The sequence below is a fragment of the Tachyglossus aculeatus genome, chromosome X1 (genome assembly GCF_015852505.1).
Source record: "Tachyglossus aculeatus isolate mTacAcu1 chromosome X1, mTacAcu1.pri, whole genome shotgun sequence".
Classification (NCBI taxonomy): domain Eukaryota; kingdom Metazoa; phylum Chordata; class Mammalia; order Monotremata; family Tachyglossidae; genus Tachyglossus; species Tachyglossus aculeatus.
The window spans coordinates 6,153,378-6,174,514 of record NC_052101.1 but is presented as its reverse complement, the minus strand read 5'-3'; the positions used below and the strand labels follow the sequence as shown (position 1 = coordinate 6,174,514).

The 21,137-nt window shown below is 45.1% G+C and overlaps 1 protein-coding gene across 1 annotated transcript in view; it reads right to left on the bottom strand.

Annotated features, from left to right (window-relative positions):
• PXDN (peroxidasin) overlaps positions 1-21,137 on the bottom strand; it is a 124,665-nt gene that overhangs the window by 24,349 nt on the left and 79,179 nt on the right. Inside the window, exons 10-17 of the mRNA XM_038771651.1 lie at positions 19,664-19,833; positions 17,812-18,084; positions 14,788-14,904; positions 14,267-14,425; positions 11,934-12,046; positions 9,880-10,036; positions 7,510-7,618; positions 6,658-6,815 (exon numbers count right to left, since the gene is read on the bottom strand). Of these exons, the coding sequence (XP_038627579.1) occupies positions 6,658-6,815; positions 7,510-7,618; positions 9,880-10,036; positions 11,934-12,046; positions 14,267-14,425; positions 14,788-14,904; positions 17,812-18,084; positions 19,664-19,833 (1,256 nt within the window). The remainder of the gene's footprint in view (positions 1-6,657; positions 6,816-7,509; positions 7,619-9,879; positions 10,037-11,933; positions 12,047-14,266; positions 14,426-14,787; positions 14,905-17,811; positions 18,085-19,663; positions 19,834-21,137) is intronic.

Genomic DNA, 21,137 nt, shown 5'->3' with positions numbered 1-21,137 from the left:
GCCTAGAATGCCCTCCCTCCTCAAATCTGCCAGCCAATGACTCTCCCCCGCTTCAAAGTCTTACTGAAGGTCCTTTTCCTCCAAGAGGCCTTACCACTACTACTGATGGCATTTATTAAGCGCTTACTATGTGCAGAGCACTGTGCTAAGCGCTGAGAAGTTTACAAGGTGATCAGGTTGTCCCCCGGGGGTTCACAGTCTTCATCCCCATTTTACAGATGAGGTAAACGTGGCCCAGAGAAGTTAAGTGACTTGCTCAAAGTCACACAGCTGAAAACTGGTGGAGCCAGGACTTGAACCCATGACCTCTGACTCCAAAGCCCATGCTCTTTCCACTGAGCCGGCCTTCCCTGACTAAGCCCCGCTTTTCCTCGTCTCCCACTCCCTTCTGCATCGCCCTGACTCTCTTCCTTTTCTATTCCCCCATCTCCCCGCCCCACGGCACTTATGTACAGATCTGTCATTTTATTGACTTATACTGATGTTTGTTTAATTGTCCTGCTGTCTGCCTCCTAGACTGTGAGCTCTCTGTAGGCAGGGATTATCCCTCTTAATTGCTGTATTGTACTTTCCAAAGGACTTAGTACGATGCTGTGCATACAGTAAGTACTTAATAAACACGACTGAATGAATGAATGAATAAAGAGCAGCATGGAAAGCAGCATGGCCTAGAGGATAGAGCCCGGGCCTGGGAATCAGAAGGACCTGGGTTCTAATCCGGGCCCTGCCACTCTTCAGCTGTGGGGCTTCGGGCAAGTCACTTCAATTCTCTGGGCCTCACTCACCTCACCTGTAAAATGGGGATGAAGACTGTGGGACAGGGACTTGTTTCTATCCCAGCTCTTAGAACAGTGGTTGATACAAAACAGTTGCTTAACAAATACCGTCATCATCATCATTGTTATTATTATTAGAGGAAGCAAAACCAAACACTGATGTTAACTGGCAGTAGCCATCCACACATGCATTTGGATACCACAGTTAGCTCTTTAATCCTCAGGACTGTGGATCTCACGAAACGCACAGTTTATTCATTCATTCAATCACATTTATTGGGCGCTTATGGTGTGCAGAGCACTGTACTAAGCGCTTGGGAAGTACAATTCGGCAACATATAGAGATGGACCCTACCCAACAACGGGCTCACAGTCTAGAAGGGGAGACAGACAACAAAACAGTTCTGTTATTCAGCTTTCTGCAGCCTGCATTTAAACACCGAGGGGCTTTTGATCAATAATAATAATAACATATGTTTAGCGCTTACTACGTGCCAGGCACTGTACTAAGCTGAAGGGTGGCTATGAGCAAATCGGATTGGACACAGTCCCTTGTCCCACATGGGGCCTACGATCTCAATCCCTATTTTACGGATGAGGTAATCAATCAACGGTATTTACTGAGCGTTTACTGTGTGCAGAACACTGCACTAAGCACTTGGGAGAGTTTGATATAACAGAGCTGTTAGAACCGCTCCCTTCAGCATCTTCGCCAAGTCAGGGGGAGAGAAAGGAGGTGAAATTCTAAGCCAATGATAATAATAATAATAATAATAGCAGTTGTTAAGCGATTACTATGTGCAAAGCACTGTTCTAAGCACTGGCTGTGTTTTGCTGCTGGGGAATTCTTTAGGAAATGAAACATAGTGGGGGAAGTATTGTGCAGAGCCCTGTAATAAGTGCTGGGGAGAGTATAATACAAAGTATTGAGCAGGGCCTTATACTAAGCGCTGGGGAGAGTATAGTACAACAATAAACACATTCCCTGTCCACAGTGAGCTTAGAGTCTAGAGGGGGAGAGAGACAATAATATAAATAAATAAATTACAGACATGGGCATAAGTGCTTTGGGGCTGGGAGAAGGGGATGAATAAAGGGAGCCAAGCAGAGAGATACAGAAGGGAGTGGGAGAAGAGGAAAGGATGGCTTATTGTAATCAATCAATCAATCGTATTTATTGAGTGCTTACTGTGTGCAGAGCACTGTACTAAGCGCATGGGAAGTACAAGTTGGCAACATATAGAGACAGTCCCTACCCAACAGTGGGCTCACAGTCTAAAACGGGGAGACAGAGAACAAAACCAAACATATTAACAAAATAAAATAAATAGAATAGATATGTACAAGTAAAATAAATAAATAGAGTAATAAATATGTACAAACATATATACAGGTGCTGTGGGGAAGGGAAGGAGGTAAGATGGGACGGATGGAGAGGGCGACGAGGGGGAGAGGAAGGAAGGGGCTCAGTCTGGGAAGGCCTCCTGGAGGAGCTGAGCTCTCAGTAGGGCCTTGAAGGGAGGAAGAGAGCTAGCTTGGCGGATGGGCAGAGGGATTGGGGGCATTCCAGGCCCGGGGGAGGACGTGGGCCGGGGGTCGATGGCGGGACAGGCGAGAACGAGGCCTAACGGTGAGGAGATTAGCGGCAGAGGAGCGGAGGGTGCGGGCTGGGCTGGAGAAGGAGAGAAGGGAGGTGAGGTAGGAGGGGGCCAGGTGATGAACAGCCTTGAAGTCAAGGGTAAGGAGTTTCTGCCTGATACGCAGATTGATTGGTAGACACTGGAGATTTTTGAGGAGGGGAGTGACATGCCCAGAGCGTTTCTGGACAAAGACAATCCGGGCAGCGGCATGAAGTATGGATTGAAGTGGGGAGAGACAGGAGGATGGGAGATCAGAGAGAAGGCTGAGGCAGTAGTCCAGACGGGATAGGATGAGAGCTTGAACGAGCAGGGTAGCGGTTGGGATGGAGAGGAAAGGGCGGATCTTGGCAATGTTGCGGAGCTGAGACCGGCAGGTTTTGGTGACGGCTTGGATGTGAGGGGTGAATGAGAGAGCGGAGTCGAGGATGACACCAAGATTGCGGGTTGTGAGATGGGAAGGACAGTAGTGCCGTCAACAGAGATGGGAAAGTCAGGGAGAGGGCAGGGTTTGGGAGGGAAGACAAGGAGTTCAGTCTTGGACATGTTGAGTTTTAGGTGGCGGGCAGACATTCAGATGGAGATGTCCTGAAGGCAGGAGGAGATGTGAGCCTGGAGAGAGGGGGAGAGAGCAGGGGCAGAGATGTAGAGCTGGGTGTCATCAGCGTAGAGATGATAGTTGAAGCGCTTAGTACAGTGCTCTGCACACAGTAAGCGCTCAATAAATACGATTGATTCATTGATTGATTGATCAGGGAAGGCCTCTTGGAGGAGATGGGCTGTCAATAAGGCTTAGAAAGGCGGCGTCACTGTCTGTTGTATATGAGGAAGGAGGGCGTTTCAGGCCAGAGGCAGGACGTGGGAGAGGTCGGCAGCGAGATAGATGAGATGGAGGGACAGTGAGAAGGTTAGCATTAGTGGATTGAAGTGTGCGGACTGGACTGTGGTAGGAGAGTAGCGAGGTGAGGTAGGAGGGGGCGAGGTGATTGACTGCTCTATAGCCGATAGTGAGGAGTTTCTGTTTGAGGCGGAGGTGGACGGGAGACCACTGGAGTGTGATCCCAGAGGTGGCTTAATCTCTCCGTGCCTCAGCCTCCTCATCTGTAAAACGGGACTGACTGAATTCAGTCATTCTCCAGTGGATTGCCCCAAAATGGGACTGAGGTGTGCCGATGTTTTGGAAAAACAAAAACGCTCTTCGAATGGAAGAATTATCAAGGGTTTGGCATTTAGCGGGGGTTTTCTTGAAAGGGAAAATTGCTCCATGGAAGTTTTCCTAGTGGTGCAGCTGTTCAGGAGAAAATCTGCAGGAAAAATCCCTAGGGTGTATTGGCTACAACCCATAACTGAGGACACAGGAAGGCAATTCTAGCTGAAGTCAGCTTCCCAGCTAATAAGAGTGAAATTCAAGAGGAATCCTATTTCCTTTTTCTAGTCTTTCAGGGGATCTTTTAAATACATCCCCAAAAGAGGAAAAATACATTTCTTTGCCCAAAAACTATCCAGAGGAGAATCCTGAGTCTTTCACATGAGAAAAAGACATTACAGGGTGAGGAGGAGAAGTCCTTCCGTTTACCAAGAAATCCAAATCGCTAGGAAGAGCCCGAGTGTATTTGCAATGTTTTCGACAGCTTAGAGTGCCCCAAACTAAGAATGTTTGGATTGATACTTCTGGCCCCGTCATCACAGTTAACAGTATTCGGAAGTTACAGTAAGAATTCTAAACTGTAAACATCTAAAAAAGGCTGCGTGAAGAATGCTTCCTCTCAGATGTTTCTGTTATAGGCTACTTGCCAAAACGCCATAATTCACTAAAAATATTCTCATCATTCCCGAAGCTATGGTCATACATATTGGGAACAGCCCCCCTTCCAACTCCCTGCCAGAGCAGTTCCACAATTAACTTAGAATGTCCGCATATGGCTTACAATGAGACTTCTCTCACTTTTCCAAAGCAGAATTGAAATCTCTCCTCGAGTCACCCCCATTTTTCAAGTTTCGACTGCCCGCTCTCTGGGGGGTGACGTTCCCACAGCCTCCTGATCGGATGACTAGATACGATCATCCCGGGCTTCTCACAGGAGGACCTGAGAGTTTCCAGTCAGGGCCTGAAAAGAAGCTAAAATGGTGTCATTCTGATAAATAAAAATAATTGTGGTATTTGTTAAGCTCTTACTATGCGCCAGGCACCGCACGATGAGAAGCAGCGTGGCTTTGTGGAAAGAGCCCGGGCTTGGGAGTCAGACGTAGTGGGTTTTAATCCCGGCTCCGCCACTTACTAGCTGTGTGACTTTGGGGAAATCACTTAATTTCTCTGTGCCCTGAGTTATCTAATCTGTAAAGTGGGGATTAAGACTGTGAGCCCCATGTGGGACAACCTGATCACCTTGTATCTATCCCAGCGCTTAGAACACTGATTGACACATAGTAAGCGCTTAACAAATACCATCATTATTATTATTATTACTAAGGGCTGGGGTGGATACCAGCCAGCCGAGTTGGACATAGTCCCTGTCCCACATAGGGCTCTCAGTCTTATTCCCCATTTGACAGACAAGTAGCGGAGCTGGGATTAGAAACCGTGACTTTCTGACTCTCGGGCCTGGGCTCTAACCACTGTACCCCGCTGCCTCCCTGTTTGCTCTCTCAAGTCTCTGTGATTAGAAACTGTGACTTTCTGACTCTCGGGCCTGGGCTCTAACCACTGTACCCCGCTGCTTCCCTGTTTGCTCTCTCAAGCCTTTGCTTCCAGTCCTCACCCACTCCCAAATCTCTGGTCCTTTTACAACCCCCACATGAAAGGTTGGCACCTATGGATAGTCACTTGGTCCATCGTATTTACTGAGCGCCGACTAGATGCAACGACTGTACTAAGCGCTTGGGAAAGTACAATAGAACAGTGAGTTCTCGAAAGATGTCTAGTGGCCAGGACACAGGATAGGGAGTCAGGACCACCTCCTACCTAATCCTGGCACTTCCATTAATCAATCAATCGTATTTATTGAGCGCTTACTGTGTGCAGAGCACTGTACTAAGAGCTTATCTAATCCACTGAGTGATCTTGGACAAGTTACATAGCTTCCCTGTGCCTCAGTTTCCTTATAAGATACTCACTCTCCCTACCCTCTTGGATCGTGATCCCCGTGTGGGACAAAGGCCAATCAATTTATCTTGCCAGTCGCAGACAACAAGGGCGTAATAGATGACACACTCGGCCACACGATGATGAAGAACAGTCACGGGAAAAGCAAAGCGGCAGATTCTCTTCTCCCTGGCACCCAGGTCTCTTGGGGGTGGAAACTTGGAGATTTATTCCCAGCACTTGAAGGCGATGGAGTCCCACCACACAAATGTCCCGCCTTGCAAGCCTATCAGGACACAGCCCCCACTTTGTGCTGCCTTCAAGGTGCTGAGATGAATTTGGCACCACAAGGAGAGTTACTTATTGCAGCAGAAATGTGGGATGATGCATCAAAAACTGACAACTTGGCACAGCCAACATTTCTTTGTGGAAAATGGAAGAACTTCATAAACGAAGCCTAAGCCTTGAAAAAATGAAAAGCTCCAAGTCCAAAGGGTGTGACAAGACTAGATGACGATAGAAATAGCTTCAAAATTAAAATGAAACCACCGTAGCAGAAGTTGTTGTGAATTCCTATGCTATTTTTAAAAAAACTGTAGAAACACTACAGATTTTCTCTTGGGGTATCATCAAACCCTGGGAGTCAGGAGGACCTGGGTTCTAATCCCCACTCTGCTAATTGCTAATTATCTGCTTATCGCTTATTGCTTATCTGCTAATTGTTGTGTGACCTTAAGCAAGTCACTTAACTTCCCTGGGCCTCAGTTACCTCATCTGTTAACTAGGGATTAAAAGTGTGAGTCCCTATGTGGGAAAGGGACTGTGTCCAACCTGATTAACTGGTAAATACCCCAGCTCTTAGAACAGTCCTCGGCACATAGTAAGTGCTTAACAAGTACCATAATTATTGTTATTAATTCACTCGATTTCTCTGTGCCTCGGTTATCATATGTAAATGGTGATTAAGCCTTGAGCCCCATATAGGATAAGGACTAGGTCTAATCTAATTAGCTTGTACCAACCCCATCACTTAGTACAGAGCCTGGGGCACAGGAAGTGTTCAATCAATACCATTTAAAAACAACCACCACCAAAAATGTTTCATAAAATTTAGAGTTTGGCCCAGAAAAAAAAAAAAGTCAGGAGGAAACAGAATACTTACTTGTTCCATTCAGGTCAACCATCAGACCATGCTGCACGTGCTCTTGGATTAGCTGCAATGTTCTCTCAAATATTTCTCCTGCTCTCGCTTGTTCTACAGTGTAAGGATCTCTTGGATACCGGAACAAAGCCAGCAAATCATTAGGCGAACGAGGACGGCTGATAATAATTGGGGGTGGGAAAAAAGTGAAATAGTTAAGCTACAATTGAGCAAATGAGAAGCTATCACTACCTAGACACAAAGGAGCCACTTTTTAGACCTTTCCAGAGTTTAATAGTCCAGAGACAGCATGTACTACTGTACCTTATTTTCTTATCCCCAAACGGAATGCATAAAATAAAATAAGCGCACGATTAATACGAAATCAGAAAACATAAGGTGTTTCGCATGGATTCAGAGTCAACTACACATCGGCCAAGGATTTTATGGGAGGTCTGGGGGGGCTGCAGTTGCAGGTCAAAGTTGGGATCACGTTTGAATGCAAAGGACAACAACATCTATCAGTCTCTGACATTTCCAAAGGGAATCTACTGAGCCTTAGATGCCTAGTAGCTTTTCAAATGCTCTGCTTCTGCCCAATGACTAAAGTAATAACATCAGCCTTATTAGGTGAATTTTTTTATTCATGAATCATAGCACGGATTCTATTTGGAGAGCTCGAGTCTTTCCTGTTGCACTGCTTAACTTCGGAGCTCAACCAGATGTTCAAGCTGTTATTCATCTCAGCAGTGAAGTTCCTTTGTGGAAATGCTAAGAGTTGGCATGTAGGAGTATATGCAACAGCCTGAGATTTTCTTTGTGGGTGTGAGAAGGGTCAGGGGTTGGGGTGAGAAAAAACCCAAAAAGGCATACCTGTCAAATAAGTGCGATCGGGTAGAATTTATAGCTCTGTCAACGGTGGCGATTGCTTCAACAATGGAGGTGGCTACAAACGGATCTCCATTTCGACTGACATCGGGAACTAGGAAATCACGGAGTTGAATATTACTGGAAAGGAACTATACACGTTGCTCATAAAAGAAAGTCTAGACGCTACCTCATTTTTACTCAAAAAGCCACGCTCTTGTTCTCAGTTTTTTCAACTGAGGTGTAAACTTCTCACAACCAACTAATGATCATTTCTGGTTGAAAAAAGTAACACTCTTTATAGACAATGTTGGGTTCTAAATTCTGGCTCTGCCACTTACCTGCTCTGTGACCATGGGCAAGTCACTTTCATTCATTCAATCTTATTTATTGAGCGCTTACTGTGTGCAGAGCACTGTACTAAACGCTTGGGAAGTACAAATTGGCAACTTGACTAATCTGTGCCCTCCTCCACAAATCGGGGATTCAATACCTTTTCTCCTTCCGTACCTTGAGCCCCATGTGGGTCCCGATTCTCTTGAATCTACTCCAGCACTGAATTCAGTGCTTGACATAGAGTAAGCGCTTAACAAATACCACAATTATTATTGTTGATAATTATAATGATGAATGCCACTGATTGATTAATCATGAATCTCCTGAGTAAGGTTGGGCTGGCCCTGGCTCTCTTTTGAGGATTTGGGAATCTGTTAGCAAGGCACTTTGCTAACAAGAGGCTTCTACCTTGAAAAATCACCTTTTATTATTATTATTATTATTATTATTAATTATTCCAGTTCACATAACCAATTGATGGTATTTACTGCACACTTACCAAGTGTAGAGTACTGTACTAAGGGCCTGGAAGAGAATATAATAATAATAACGGCATTTGTTAAGCGCTTACTACGTGCCAAGCACTGCTCTAAGCACTGGGGTGGATACAGGGTAATCAGGTTGTCCCACATGGGCCTCACACTTTTAAACCCCATTTTACAGATGAGGTAACTGAGGCACAGAGAAATTAAGTGACTTGCCCAAGGTCACACAGCAGACAAGTGGCAGAGCCGGGATCAGAACCCACATCCTCTGACTCCCAAGCCCGAGCTCTTTCTACTAAGCCACTCTGCTTCTCTTGTTCAGTTGAGAACATATATGCGTTCCCTACCCACAAGGAGCTTACAGTCTAAGGGGAGCTCAACAGCAGTGAAGCTGAAGAAGTAGAAGGAGCAGAACAATTGGGATTCTCTGATTCCAGGGGAACACTGGCCCTACATCCAGTACACTCAAAAATTCCCACTATCTGGTGGGAAATGTTAAGGCTGGGCACGGACAGAGCAGCCTCAGTGAAGGACCATGGGGGTTACGTGACATGGAGGCATCATGGCCTTCTGGACAAGGAACGGGCTTGAGAACCACACAATTAGTCCTCGCTGTGCCACTGGCCTGCTGTGTGACCTTGAGCAAGTCACTGAACCACTCTGGGCCTTGCTTTCATCATCTTTAAGACACCTACTATTAGGCCCCAAGTGGGACGGAGCCTGCGACTGACCTGACTATGCTATATGTGCCTTAGGACACAGGAAGCGCTTAATAAAGACTGTCATCATTATAGCCTCTATTAAACAAACCACAAAATATACTTTTTTCCTCTGGAACACGAGTCTTCTTTCATACTCAACCTGTTTCGTTTTTAATGCACTGAAGTTCGAAAACGTGACAAGAGTTTTATGATAACAGTAATAATACAGTCATTGGGCCCTTTCTAGTAATAATAATCTTGGCATTTATTAAGCACTTACTAAGTGCAAAGCACTGTTCTAAGCCCTGGGAAGGTTACAAGGTGATTAGGTTGTCCCACGTGGGGCTCCTAGTCTTAATCTGTACATATTTGTACATTAATTTGTACATATTTATTCTATTTATTTTATTTTGTTAATTATGTTCTGCCTTGTTGTCTGTCTCCCCCTTCTAGACTGTGAGCCCGCTGTTGGGTAGGGACCGTCTCTATATATAGTTGCCAACCTGTACTTCCCAAGCACTTAGTACAGTGCTCTGCACACAGTAAGCGCTCAATAAATACGATTGAATGAATTGAATGAATGAATGAATCTCCATTTTACAGATGAGGTAATTGAGGCACAGAGAAGTTAAGTGGCTTGCCCAAAGTCACACAGCTGACAATTGGCGGAGCTCGGATTTGAACCCATGACCTCTGACTCCAAATCCCGTGCTCTTTCCACTGAGCCATGCTGCTTCTCTAATGCTTCTTCTAATGCGGCTTCATGATTACCCCAGTCGTGAAATTAAAAATTCCCTTTGGTGAAATTAAAATTCCTTTTCGCAGCCTTTTAGGGGAAATACAGAATATCTCACCATTGACGCTTAGGACCATACTGACGGAGGAGTATCCGATAGAGTTCCGGGCGACGCATTCATATCTCCCGGCGTCGGCTGTTCCCACATCATTTATGGTCAGAAAACCTTCCGGGCTAATGTGAAATTTTCCACTTTCAGTTACCTGAACGCCATCCTAGGTCAAATAAAGACATTAATTGGTTTAAAAGGACCATTGTGCTGGGCCAACTTGCCTACAGTTTTCATTGATTTAAAGAGCTGAAATCATTACAGAGAAGAACATGAAGAGTGAAAACGGAGCAGAGGAATCAGCCTGAATAGAAAAGCTTTAAAACTCACCACTGTGTTTCAGGTCCTCTGTGAAACCTCTCCCCTCTTAACTATCTACTAAAGGTGATTTTGAGAGGAATAGAGAGTGCAAACGGGGAAAGTGGAAGAAACCTCTCCCCTCTTTAACTATCTACTCTCTTCTTCCACTTTACCCCAGTTTGCGCTCTCTATTCGTCTCAAACTCACCTTTTTCATCACTCATTCCCAACTCTCCCATCTTCAACCCTTTGCTCCCAACCGCTCTCCTACCAGGAACTAGACTGTCGACTATGCTGGTTGTGGGCAGGGAATGTGTTTGCCGACTTTGTGGTACTGTACTCTTCCAAGTGCTTAGTACAGTGCACTGCGCAAGGCAAGAGCTCAATAAATGAACGGTGCTATTTGTTAAACACTTAGTATGAGCCAAGCACTGTACCAAGCCATTGGGGTAGGTACAATCTAACCACGCTGGACACAGTCCATGTTCCTCATGGGGCTCACCGTCTTCCTCCCCATTTTACAGGGACAACTGAGGCCCAGAAAAGTGAAGTGATCTGCGCGGGGTCACAGAGCGGACATTCATTCAATCATATTTATTGAGCGCTTACTGTGTGCACAGCACTGTACTAAGCGCTTGGGAAGTCCAAGTGGGCAACATCTAGAGACGGTCCCTACCCAACAGCGGGCTCACAGTCTAGAAGGGGGAGACAGACAACAAAACATATTAACAAAATAAAATCAATAGAATAAATGTGCACAAATAGAGTAATAAATTACCATGTGCAGAGCACTGTACTAAGCGCTTGGAAAGTACAATTCGGCAACAGAGTCAGTCCCTACCCAACAATGGGCTCTGGAACCCTTTGTTGTGTCTTGTTCTTGTTGTGTCTAGGACTTTAAGCTCCCTGTGGACAGGAAATGTGCCTATTATATTCCCTATATATATTAATCAGGGGACCTGAGTGCTAAAACTGGCTCCGCTGGGTGGCCTGAGGCAAGTCATTTCGCTTTTCCTTTCCTCAGTCTTCTCATCTGTGAAACAGGGATAAAATACCTGTTCTCCCTCCTTCTTCACCGTGAGTCTCATGTCGGTTAGGGACTGTGTCCATCTGTTTATTTCGTATCTACCCCAGTGCAGTATGCTTACTTGGTTACAGTCAGGTCGGAATAATTTATCCAATTTATCCAACATATCCAATACGGGAACAGAGTGGTTCGGCGGAAAGAGCCCGGGCTTTGGAGTCGTTATTATATTAATGTCTCTCTCCCCCCTCTAGATGTGAGCTTGTTGTGGGCAGGGAATATGTCTATTTTATTGTACTCTCCCTAACTCTTAGTACAGTGCTCTGCACACAGTAAGCTCTGAATAAATACGATTGAATGCATATACTTATAAATTAAACAGATTTTGCCCACTAACCTAAAATTACCCACTGCCACTTGCCCCAAAGAGATAAAATGAGAATGGCAAATCATGTCTATTGTTTTGTTTTTTAATCATTTGGATGAAGGATTTAGAAACTCAATTTGCTCCACACGCACGGGTCCGTCATTTACTAAGGAAATGGGGAGGTTAAGAAGATAAATGTTCAGACCTGATAAAAACATGCTCAGACTGCATGATGAGCCTTTAAACATATTCAGAGATGAGGAATGCAGGTACCGGGTTACTCCGCACTTCAATAAACAGTTTGACTGGACAGCTGTAAAGTCTAAATAATACTTCTATGCGCCGAGAAAATTTGATCCCATGGATTTATTACCTTATTCCACGTTATTTCTGGCTTGGGCTCTCCTTGAGAACTGCAGGGAATCTGCACGTTGGTGCCAACCTCCACCGTCATATCACTGGGAATGCTCACGAACACAGGAGTGACTGGAAGAAAAGCGATAGGAGATCAGCGAAGGTTGGGAAAGGGGCTGGGTTCAATCTGATCGTCTTTTATCAACCAAAACAGGTAGTACAGTGCGCTTGGCACCAAAAAAAATAAAATAATGGCATTTATTTAGCGCTTACTATGTGCAAAGCACTGTTCTAAGCGCTGGGGGGGTACAAAAAAATCAGGTTGTCCCACTGGGGGCTCACGGGCTTCGTCCCCATTTCACTGATGAGGGAACTGAGGCCCGGAAAAGTGAAGTGACTTGCCCAAAGTCACAAAGCTGACAATTGGCGGAGCCGGGATTTGAACCCATGACCTCTGACTCCAAAGCCCGGGCTTTTTCCACTGAGCCGCGCTGCTGTGAGGTCTTAATAAATACTGCAACAACAACAAAAAAATGATAATAATGATCTCTCTCAGGTCTGCACCTTGTTTCAAGTTTCCTAAACCCTCATTCTCCCCTAATGATAATAATAACGATGGCATTTGTTAAGTGCTTACTATGTGCCAAGCACTGTTCTAAGCGCTGTGGTAGATACAAGCTAATCAGGTTGTCCCACGTGGGGCTCACAGTCTTAATCCTCATTTTACAGATGAGGTAACTGAGGCCCAGAGAAGCTAAGTGACTTAAAGTCACACAGCTGACAAGTGGTGGAGGAGGGATTAGAACCCATGACCTCTGACTCCCAAGCCCAAATTCTTTCCATTAAGCCACGCTGCTTCTCCACTCCCTCGCCCTTCTGGGTCACCTGAGCACTTCGATCTGCCCACTTTAAGCACTTGATATTCACCCCACCCTTAGCCCCACAGCACTTCTGTACATATCTGTAATTTATTTTAATGTCTATCTTCCCATCTAGTCCCTTCAACGGACTTTTTTTATGGTATTTGTTAAGCTCTTACTATTTGCCAGACTGAACCCCCGCCTTCCTCTCCCCCTCCTCATCCCCCCACCTTACCTCCTTCCCCTCCCCACAGCACCTGTGTATATGTTTGTACGTATTTATTACTCTATTTATTTATTTATTTGTACATATTTATTCTATTTATTTTATTTTGTTAATATGTTTTGTTTTGTTGTCTGTCTCCCCCTTCTATCATCATCAATCTTACTTATTGAGCGCTTACTATGTGCAGAGCACTGTACTAAGCGCTTCCAGACTGTAAGCCCGCTGTTGGGTACAGACCGCCTCTATATATTGCCAACTTGTACTTCCCAAGCGCTTAGTACAGTGCTTTGCACACAGTAAGCGCTCAATAAATAAATTCGATTGAATTTGCCAGGCACTGTACTAAGCAATGGGGAAGATACAATACTGAAGTCCCCGGACACGGGACTTCCAGGGGGAATCTCCATTACACAGATGAGGTAACAGAGACACAGAGAAGCTGACTTGCCCAAGATCAATCAGAATCCATCTTCCACTTGCCCAAGAACAAGTGGATGAGCCAGGATTAGAACCCAGTTCCTCTGACATCTAGGCCTGAACTCTTTCCACTAGGTTAAGCTGCTTCTCACCTCGCCGGCCTGTCTTTCTTAGCATCTCGGTGACAAAGGGATCATAATAATAATAGTAATAATAATGATGGTATTTGTTATGCGTCAAGCATTGTTCTCAGTACTGAGGGAGATACAAGACCATCAGGTTGGACACAGTCCCTGTCCCGCATGGTGCTCGCAGTCTTAATCCCCATTTTCCAGATGAGGTAACTGAGGCCCAGAGAAGTGAAGTGACCTGCCCCAGGTCGCGCAGCAGACAAGCGGCAGTGGCAGGACCAGAACCCAGGTCCTTCTGACTCCCAAATCTGTGCTCTTATCCACTAGGCCAACTGTCAGCTGTGTGACTCTGGGCAAGTCGCTTCACTTCTCTGTGTCTCAGTTACCTCATCTGTAAAATGGGGATTCATCATCATCATCAATCGTATTTATTGAGCTCTTACTGTGTGCAGAGCACTGTACTAAGCGCTTGGGAAGTACAAGTTGGCAACATATAGAGAGAGTCCCTACCCAACAGTGGGCTCACAGTCTAAAAGGGGCTCACGGTCTAAAAGGGGATTGACTGTGAGCCCTCCGTGGGACAACCTGATCACCTTGTAACCTCCCCAGTGCTTAGAACAGTGCTTTGCCCATAGTAAGGCTTACTAAATGCCATCATTATTATTATTAGGCCACGCTGCTTCTCTGACCACCTCCAACAGCACAACAAAGACAGTACCTCGGGGTTGCACCGTCAGCTGGACGGCGATCCTCTGCGAGCCGACAATGTTGACAGCCTGGCATTCATACTGCCCCTGGTCATGAAGGGCCACCGCGGAAATCCTCAGCGTTCCCGACGACAGAACTAAATGCCTCCGATCCACGGAGAGCTGGCTCCCTGGAACACAGCAACGGCGAATCAGCTTTTCCGGCCGCAATTACAAAATACGTTCCAGCGATCACCTCGGGGCCTTGGTGAGGTGGGAGAACTTTCCGTCCGCTTGTGAGTTTGGAAGCGTTGGGCCTAATAGTGATGATGGGAAAGACTTGGCGGGGAGGGAGGGAGGAGGGGGGTCATTGACTTCATCCCAACGAGCGGGTGAGGCCCGGATGGGATTTTCTTCTCAAAGGGCTAAGGACTTGAAGAGTGGAGGGGAAATATCTTCCAAGGAAGTCACACAGAGCGAAGGGCATTAGCGTTCTTAAGACTCTATCAATCCTTGAGGAGAACCAGCTCAGGGTTACCACAGGCCGACTTACCTCCCTTAGTCCAGGCGATCACAGGCTGAGGGTAACCCTGGGCCTCACAGTGGAAGTCCACAGTGTGGCCCTCTATAACCACTCTATCTTGAGGGGCAACGGTAAACTGAGGCACAGCTATGGGATGGAAAACAACAATTGTTTTTTAAAATGGCATTTGTTCAGCGCTTACTACATATTTCCTCTCCATCCACACCGCTACCCTTCTCGTTCAAGCTCTCATCCTATCCCGTCTGGACTACTGCATCAGCCTTCTCTCTGATCTCCCATCCTCATGTCTCTCCCCACTTCAATCCATACTTCATGCTGCTGCCCGGATTGTCTTTGTCCAGAAACACTCTGGGCATGTTACTCCCCTCCTCAAAAATCTCCAGTGGCTACCGATCAATCTGCACATCAGGCAGAAACTCCTCACCCTGGACTTCAAGGCTGTCCATCCCCTCGCCCCCTCCTACCTCACCTCCCTTCTCTCCTTCTCCAGCCCAGCCCGCACCCTCCGCTCCTCTGCTGCTAATCTCCTCCCCGGGCCTCGTTCTCGCCTGTCCCGCCATCGACCCCCGGCCCACGTCCTCCCCCGGGCCTGGAATGCCCTCCCTCCCAACATCCGCCAAGCTCGCTCTCTTCCTCCCTTCAAGGCCCTACTGAGAGCTCACCTCCTCCAGGAGGCCTTCCCAGACTGAGCCCCGTACTTCCTCTCCCCCTCGTCCCCCTCTCCACCCCCCCCATCTTACCTCCTTCCCTTCCCCACAGTACCTGTATATATGCATATGTTTGTACATATTTATTACTCTACTTATTTATTTATTTTACTTGTACATATCTATTCTATTTATTTTATTTTGTTAGTATGTTTGGTTTTGTTCTGTCTCCCCCTTTTAGACTGTGAGCCCACTGTTGGGTAGGGACTGTCTCTATATGTGGCCAACTTGTACTTCCCAAGCGCTTAGTCCAGTGCTCTGCACACAGTAAGCGCTCAATAAATACGATTGATGATGATGATGATACTAGCCATTTTATTATGTGTTGGAGTAGAATCCAACATCCCCCATCCGAGATTCAAGCCAATCAGGTTGGACACGGTCCCTGTTTCACCTGGGGCTCAAAGTCTTAATCCCTATTTTACAGATGAAGTATCTGAGGCACAGGGAAGTTAACTCCCGTTCAAGTCCAACCTTGGTTCCTGGCCTATTGCGTGACCTCCTCCGTACCTCAGTTTTCTCATCAGTGAAATGGGAATAATATCACCTGCCTACTAGCTAACTCACAAGGTTGTTATGAGGCAAAAGTGAGATAAGTAATGAAAGTTCACTTTGGGAATAAAAGTCTTACACAAATACTAATGTATTTGTATTGTATTTGTATTTCTCATTATTGTTACAGGGCATTACGTGAAACTCAATAAATAGTAATAATAATAATAATAATAATGGCATTTATTAAGTACTTACTATGTGAAAAGCACTGTTCTAAGCGCTGGGGAGGTTACAAGGTGATTAGGTTGTCCCCCGGGGGCTCACAGTCTTCATCCCCATTTTACAGATGAAGTAACTGAGGCACAGAGAAGTTAAGTGACTTGCCCAAGGTCACTGAGCTGACAATTGGCGGAGCTGGGATTTGAACCCATGACCTCTGATTCCACAGCCGGTGCTCTCTCCATTGAGCAACTACTACTGCTACTATCTTAATTGTCTGAAAGAATGGGAGTGAAGGCTGTAAACTCACCCTCTAGACTGTAAGCTCATTGAGGGCAGGGAACGTGTCTACCAACTCTGTTATACTGTACTTTCTCAAGCGCTTAGTACAGAGCTCTCCACACAGTAAGCACTTGATAAGTATAACCAACTGATGGAAAAGAGGTTAAGTGGAGTGACTAACCTCCACAAATCAAGGTAAAAAGGAAAATTTGGGGATTAAGCAGTATGGCTCAGTTACAAGAGCCCGGGGTTGGGAGGTCGAGGGTTCTAATCCCTGCTCTGCCACTGATCAGCTGTGTTACCTCGGGCAAGTCACTCGACTTCTCTGGGCCTCAGTTCCCTCATTTGTAAAATGGGGATGAAGACTGTGAGCCCCACGTGAAACAACCTCATTACCTTGTATCTACCCCAGTGCTTAGAACAGTGCTTGGCACATAGTAAGCGCTTAAGAAATGCCATCATCATTATTATTATTATCATTACTATTATTATTATTATTCCCCAAGCCTTACGAAAATGACACCTCCTCCAAGAAACCTTCCCAGACTAGGCCCTCATATTCCCCACTCCCTCTCCTATCATTGTCCCCTACGCACTTGGCTGTGAGCTCTTTTAGCACACTCAATATTCAGCCCACCTCAGCCCCACAGTACCAAACTTTTACTTGTACATATCTATTCTATTTATTTTATTTTGTTAGTATGTTTGATTTTGTTCTCTGTCTCCCCCTTTTAGACTATGAGCCCACTGTTGGGTAGGGACTCTCTCTATATGTTGCCAACTTGTACTTCCCAAGCGCTTAGTACAGTGCTCTGCACACAGTAAGCGCTCAATAAATACGACTGATGATGATGATGATCTGTCTCCCCTTCTAGACTGCATACTCCTTGTGGGCAGGGACTTTGCCTTCCAACTCTGTTGTATCATCGTCATCATCATCATCAATCGTATTTATTGAGCGCTTACTATGTGCAGAGCACTGTACTAAGCGCTTGGGAAGTACAAATTGGCAACATATAGAGACAGTCCCTACCCAACTGTGGGCTCACAGTCTAAAAGGGGGAGACAGAGAACAAAACCAAACATACTAATAAAATAAAATAAATAGAATAGACATGTACACGTAGAATAAATAAATAAATAGAGTAATATTTGTACTGTGTTTGTACTGCCAAGCACTTAGTTCGGTGCTCTTCACACAGACAACGCTCAGCTAATCCCACTGAATGAATGACTACCAAAGAGCCAACATCTAAGAAACAGACAAATAAGGCCTCCTCTAATCAGCCCCGTCGAATTTTAAGAATTTCCTCTTTCGAACGGCACCGGCCTTGCACGATGATGAGAGCCGTGGCGTGGATGTTATCCAGGCTGTTGGTTGCGAAGCAGGCGTACTCGCCGCTGTCCTCCTGGACCACGTTTTGTATGTAAAGACCCCCGGAAGGGGTGATGTTGATGCGAGGGTCCTCGGGCAGAGGCGTCCTGTCGCCCCTCGTCCAGGTGATCCGGGGTTGGGGGTGGCCCGTGGCGCTACATTCCAAGGTGACGCTCTCCCCCACCAACACTTCGGTATTTTGGGGCTGAATCACAAAACTTGGCCTAGCTAATCCAAGACAAAGAACAACATCCCCCGTCCGAGCATTAGCTTCTCCCAAGGTCATCACTGCTCTGCTAGACGTCTAATTCCAACCGGGTGTAAACTGCACATAATAAGTGCTTAATAAATGCCATTATTATTATAATTATTATTGCAGATGAGGTAACTGGGGCACAGAGAAGTTAAGTGAGTGGCCCAAAGTCACACAGCAGACAAGTGGCAAAGCCAGCATTAGAACCCACGCCCTTCTTCACTCCCAGGCCCCTGGTCTATGCACACCTCCTCCTGGATGTCTTCCCTGACAAAGCCTGCCTTTCCTCTTCTCCCGCTCCCTTCATCCACCCCCCAACGTCTCAGGGCCAAGGTACTTATACATGTAACTGTCATTAAGTGCTTAGTACAATGCTCTGCACGCAGTAAGCACTCAAAAAACATGATTGAATGAATGAATTTATTTATACTAATGACTGTCTTTCCCCCTACAATGTAAGCTCATTGTATATATGTATATATGTTTGTACATATTTATTACTCTATTTATTTTACTTGTACATATTTATTCTATTTATTTTTATTTGTTGGTATGTTTAGTTTTGTTCTCTGTCTCCCCCTTTTTAGACCGTGAGCCCACTGTTGGGTAGGGACTGTCTCTATGTGTTGCCAACTTGTACTTCCCAAGCGCTTAGTACAGTGCTCTGCACACAGTAAGCGCTCAATAAATACGATTGATTGATTGTGGGCAGTGAATGTGTCTGTTTATTGTTTATTGTACTCTCCCAAGTGCTTAGTACAGTGCTCTGCACACAGTAAGGGCTCATTATACATGATTGAATGAATAAATATTCATCCCCCCCTCCCAGCCCCACAGCACTTATATACATACCTGTATTTTATTTATTTTTATTATTTCATGTCTGTCCACTTACATGCTACACAGTAAGGGCTCAATAAATACGACTGAATTAATATTCACCCCCACTCCCAGCCCCACGACACTTATAAACGCATTTGTAATTTACTTATTCATATTATTCATTTAACCATATTGATTGAGCGCTTATTGTGTGCAGAGCACTGTACTAAGTGCTTGACTAATCATTAATGTAAATTATTGATATTAATAAATGTGTATCGATCGATTGTCAATATTAATTAATGTTGATTATTACATTGCTCGATATTAATTTATTGATAGTTAATTTTAATGTCCAGTCTCTAGACTGTAAGCTAATTGTGGGCCGAGAACGTCTGTTTATTGTTACCTTGTACATCCCCAAGCGCTTTCTACAGTGCTTTGCAGACAGTAAGCGCTCAAAATATACAACCGAATGAACGACTAATTATCCATCCCCAGATTTTCAATCAACCTTTCAGCCGCCTCTTACACTTAACCGTTTGTTTAAATATGCCCATCCTCTGAGATATTTTCATGTGTGTCCATCGTGTGGTCAAGGAACTGTCCTGAGATTTTTCTGCACTTCCCAAGCCCCTAGAACAGTCAGTAGATCCTCCATAATTACCATTACTACTACTAAAGCCCTTTCTCCTTATGTTGAGTGAAACGCCTCCACTGAAATGAACTTACCTGGGGATTCGAAATATCTGAGGGTAACTTCCTGAGTTTTCACCTCGCCAGCCACGTTTTTTGCCATACATTGATAAATCCCTTGGTCGGTCACCTGGGTGTTCTGAATCATCAATGTTCCATCATCTAACAGGTTCAAACGGGAATCCGTTTGCATGCTCAGCTCGTTACTGTGAAGATAGAAATCTGGTGATCCAAAGCTTCACACGCATGAGCATGAAAAACAATCCCAGTCAAAAGATGAAAGGCTTCCGGAATGCTCTATGCCAGGCCGTAAATGAATCAAATCTGTACATTCATTCAATCCTATTTATTGAGCGCTTACTGTGTGCAGAATACTTTACTAAGTGCTTGGGAAGTACAAGTCGGCAACGTATAGAGACGGTCCATGAATTTGACGCTCATATCTTTATTCTTGCATTTTCTAATTTGTCTCTAGTTTCCAACATTTACTTAGGGAAAAAAAAAACTGTTTCTTTCACTGGGTTTTTTGTGTTTTTTTTTTTTTTTGAAAGACTAAAAATGAGATTGATCTATAATGTCTGACAGATTTTTGATGGCATTTGTTAAATGCTTATTATGTAGCAGGCACTGGACTAAGTGCTGGGGTAGATACAAATTACGCAGGTTGGACATTTATTTATCTATTTATTTTACTTGTACATATCTATTCTATTTATTTTATTTTGTTAGTATGTTTGGTTTTGTTCTCTGTCTCCCCCTTTTAGACTGTGAGACCACTGTTGGGTAGGGACTGTCTCTATATGTTGCCAAATTGTACTTCCCAAGCGCTTAGTACAGTGCTCTGCACACAGTAAGCGCTCAGTAAATACGATCGATGATGACGATGAGTCCATGTCCCACATGGGGCTCACAGTCTTTTTACAGATTTTCTATAACAATCATAACAATAATGACGGCATTCATTAAGTGCTGACTATGTGCAAAGCACTGTTCTACGACAGAGGCACAGAGACCTTAAGTGACTTGCCCAAGGTCACACAGCAGACACTGGTGCAGCCGGGGATTAGAGCCCAAGTTCTTCTGTAGTGACAATTACAGATGCAAAGGAATTACAAAGCATTTCCCTCTCTAGGAATTGCTAATGCATGGCCATTATATTAAGCCTGAGATAGGACTTAAAAAGAGAGGAAAAAAAGGTGTAAAGAAACAAAGTTCCCACATGGAGAAGCAGAGTGGCTTAGTGACAAGAGCCGTGGGTTCTAATCCCGGCTCCACCTCTTGTCAGCTCTGTGACTTTGGGCAAGTCACTTCACTTCTCTGGGCCTCAGTTCCCTTGTCTGTAAAATGGGGATGAAGACTGTGAGTCCCGTGTGGGACAATCGGATAACCTTGTATCTAACCCAGTGCTTAGAACAGTGCTCGGCATATAGCGCTTAACAAAAACCATCATTATTATTATTATTATTATTATTATTATTATTATTATTATGTCTTTGCCACCTCACTTTTA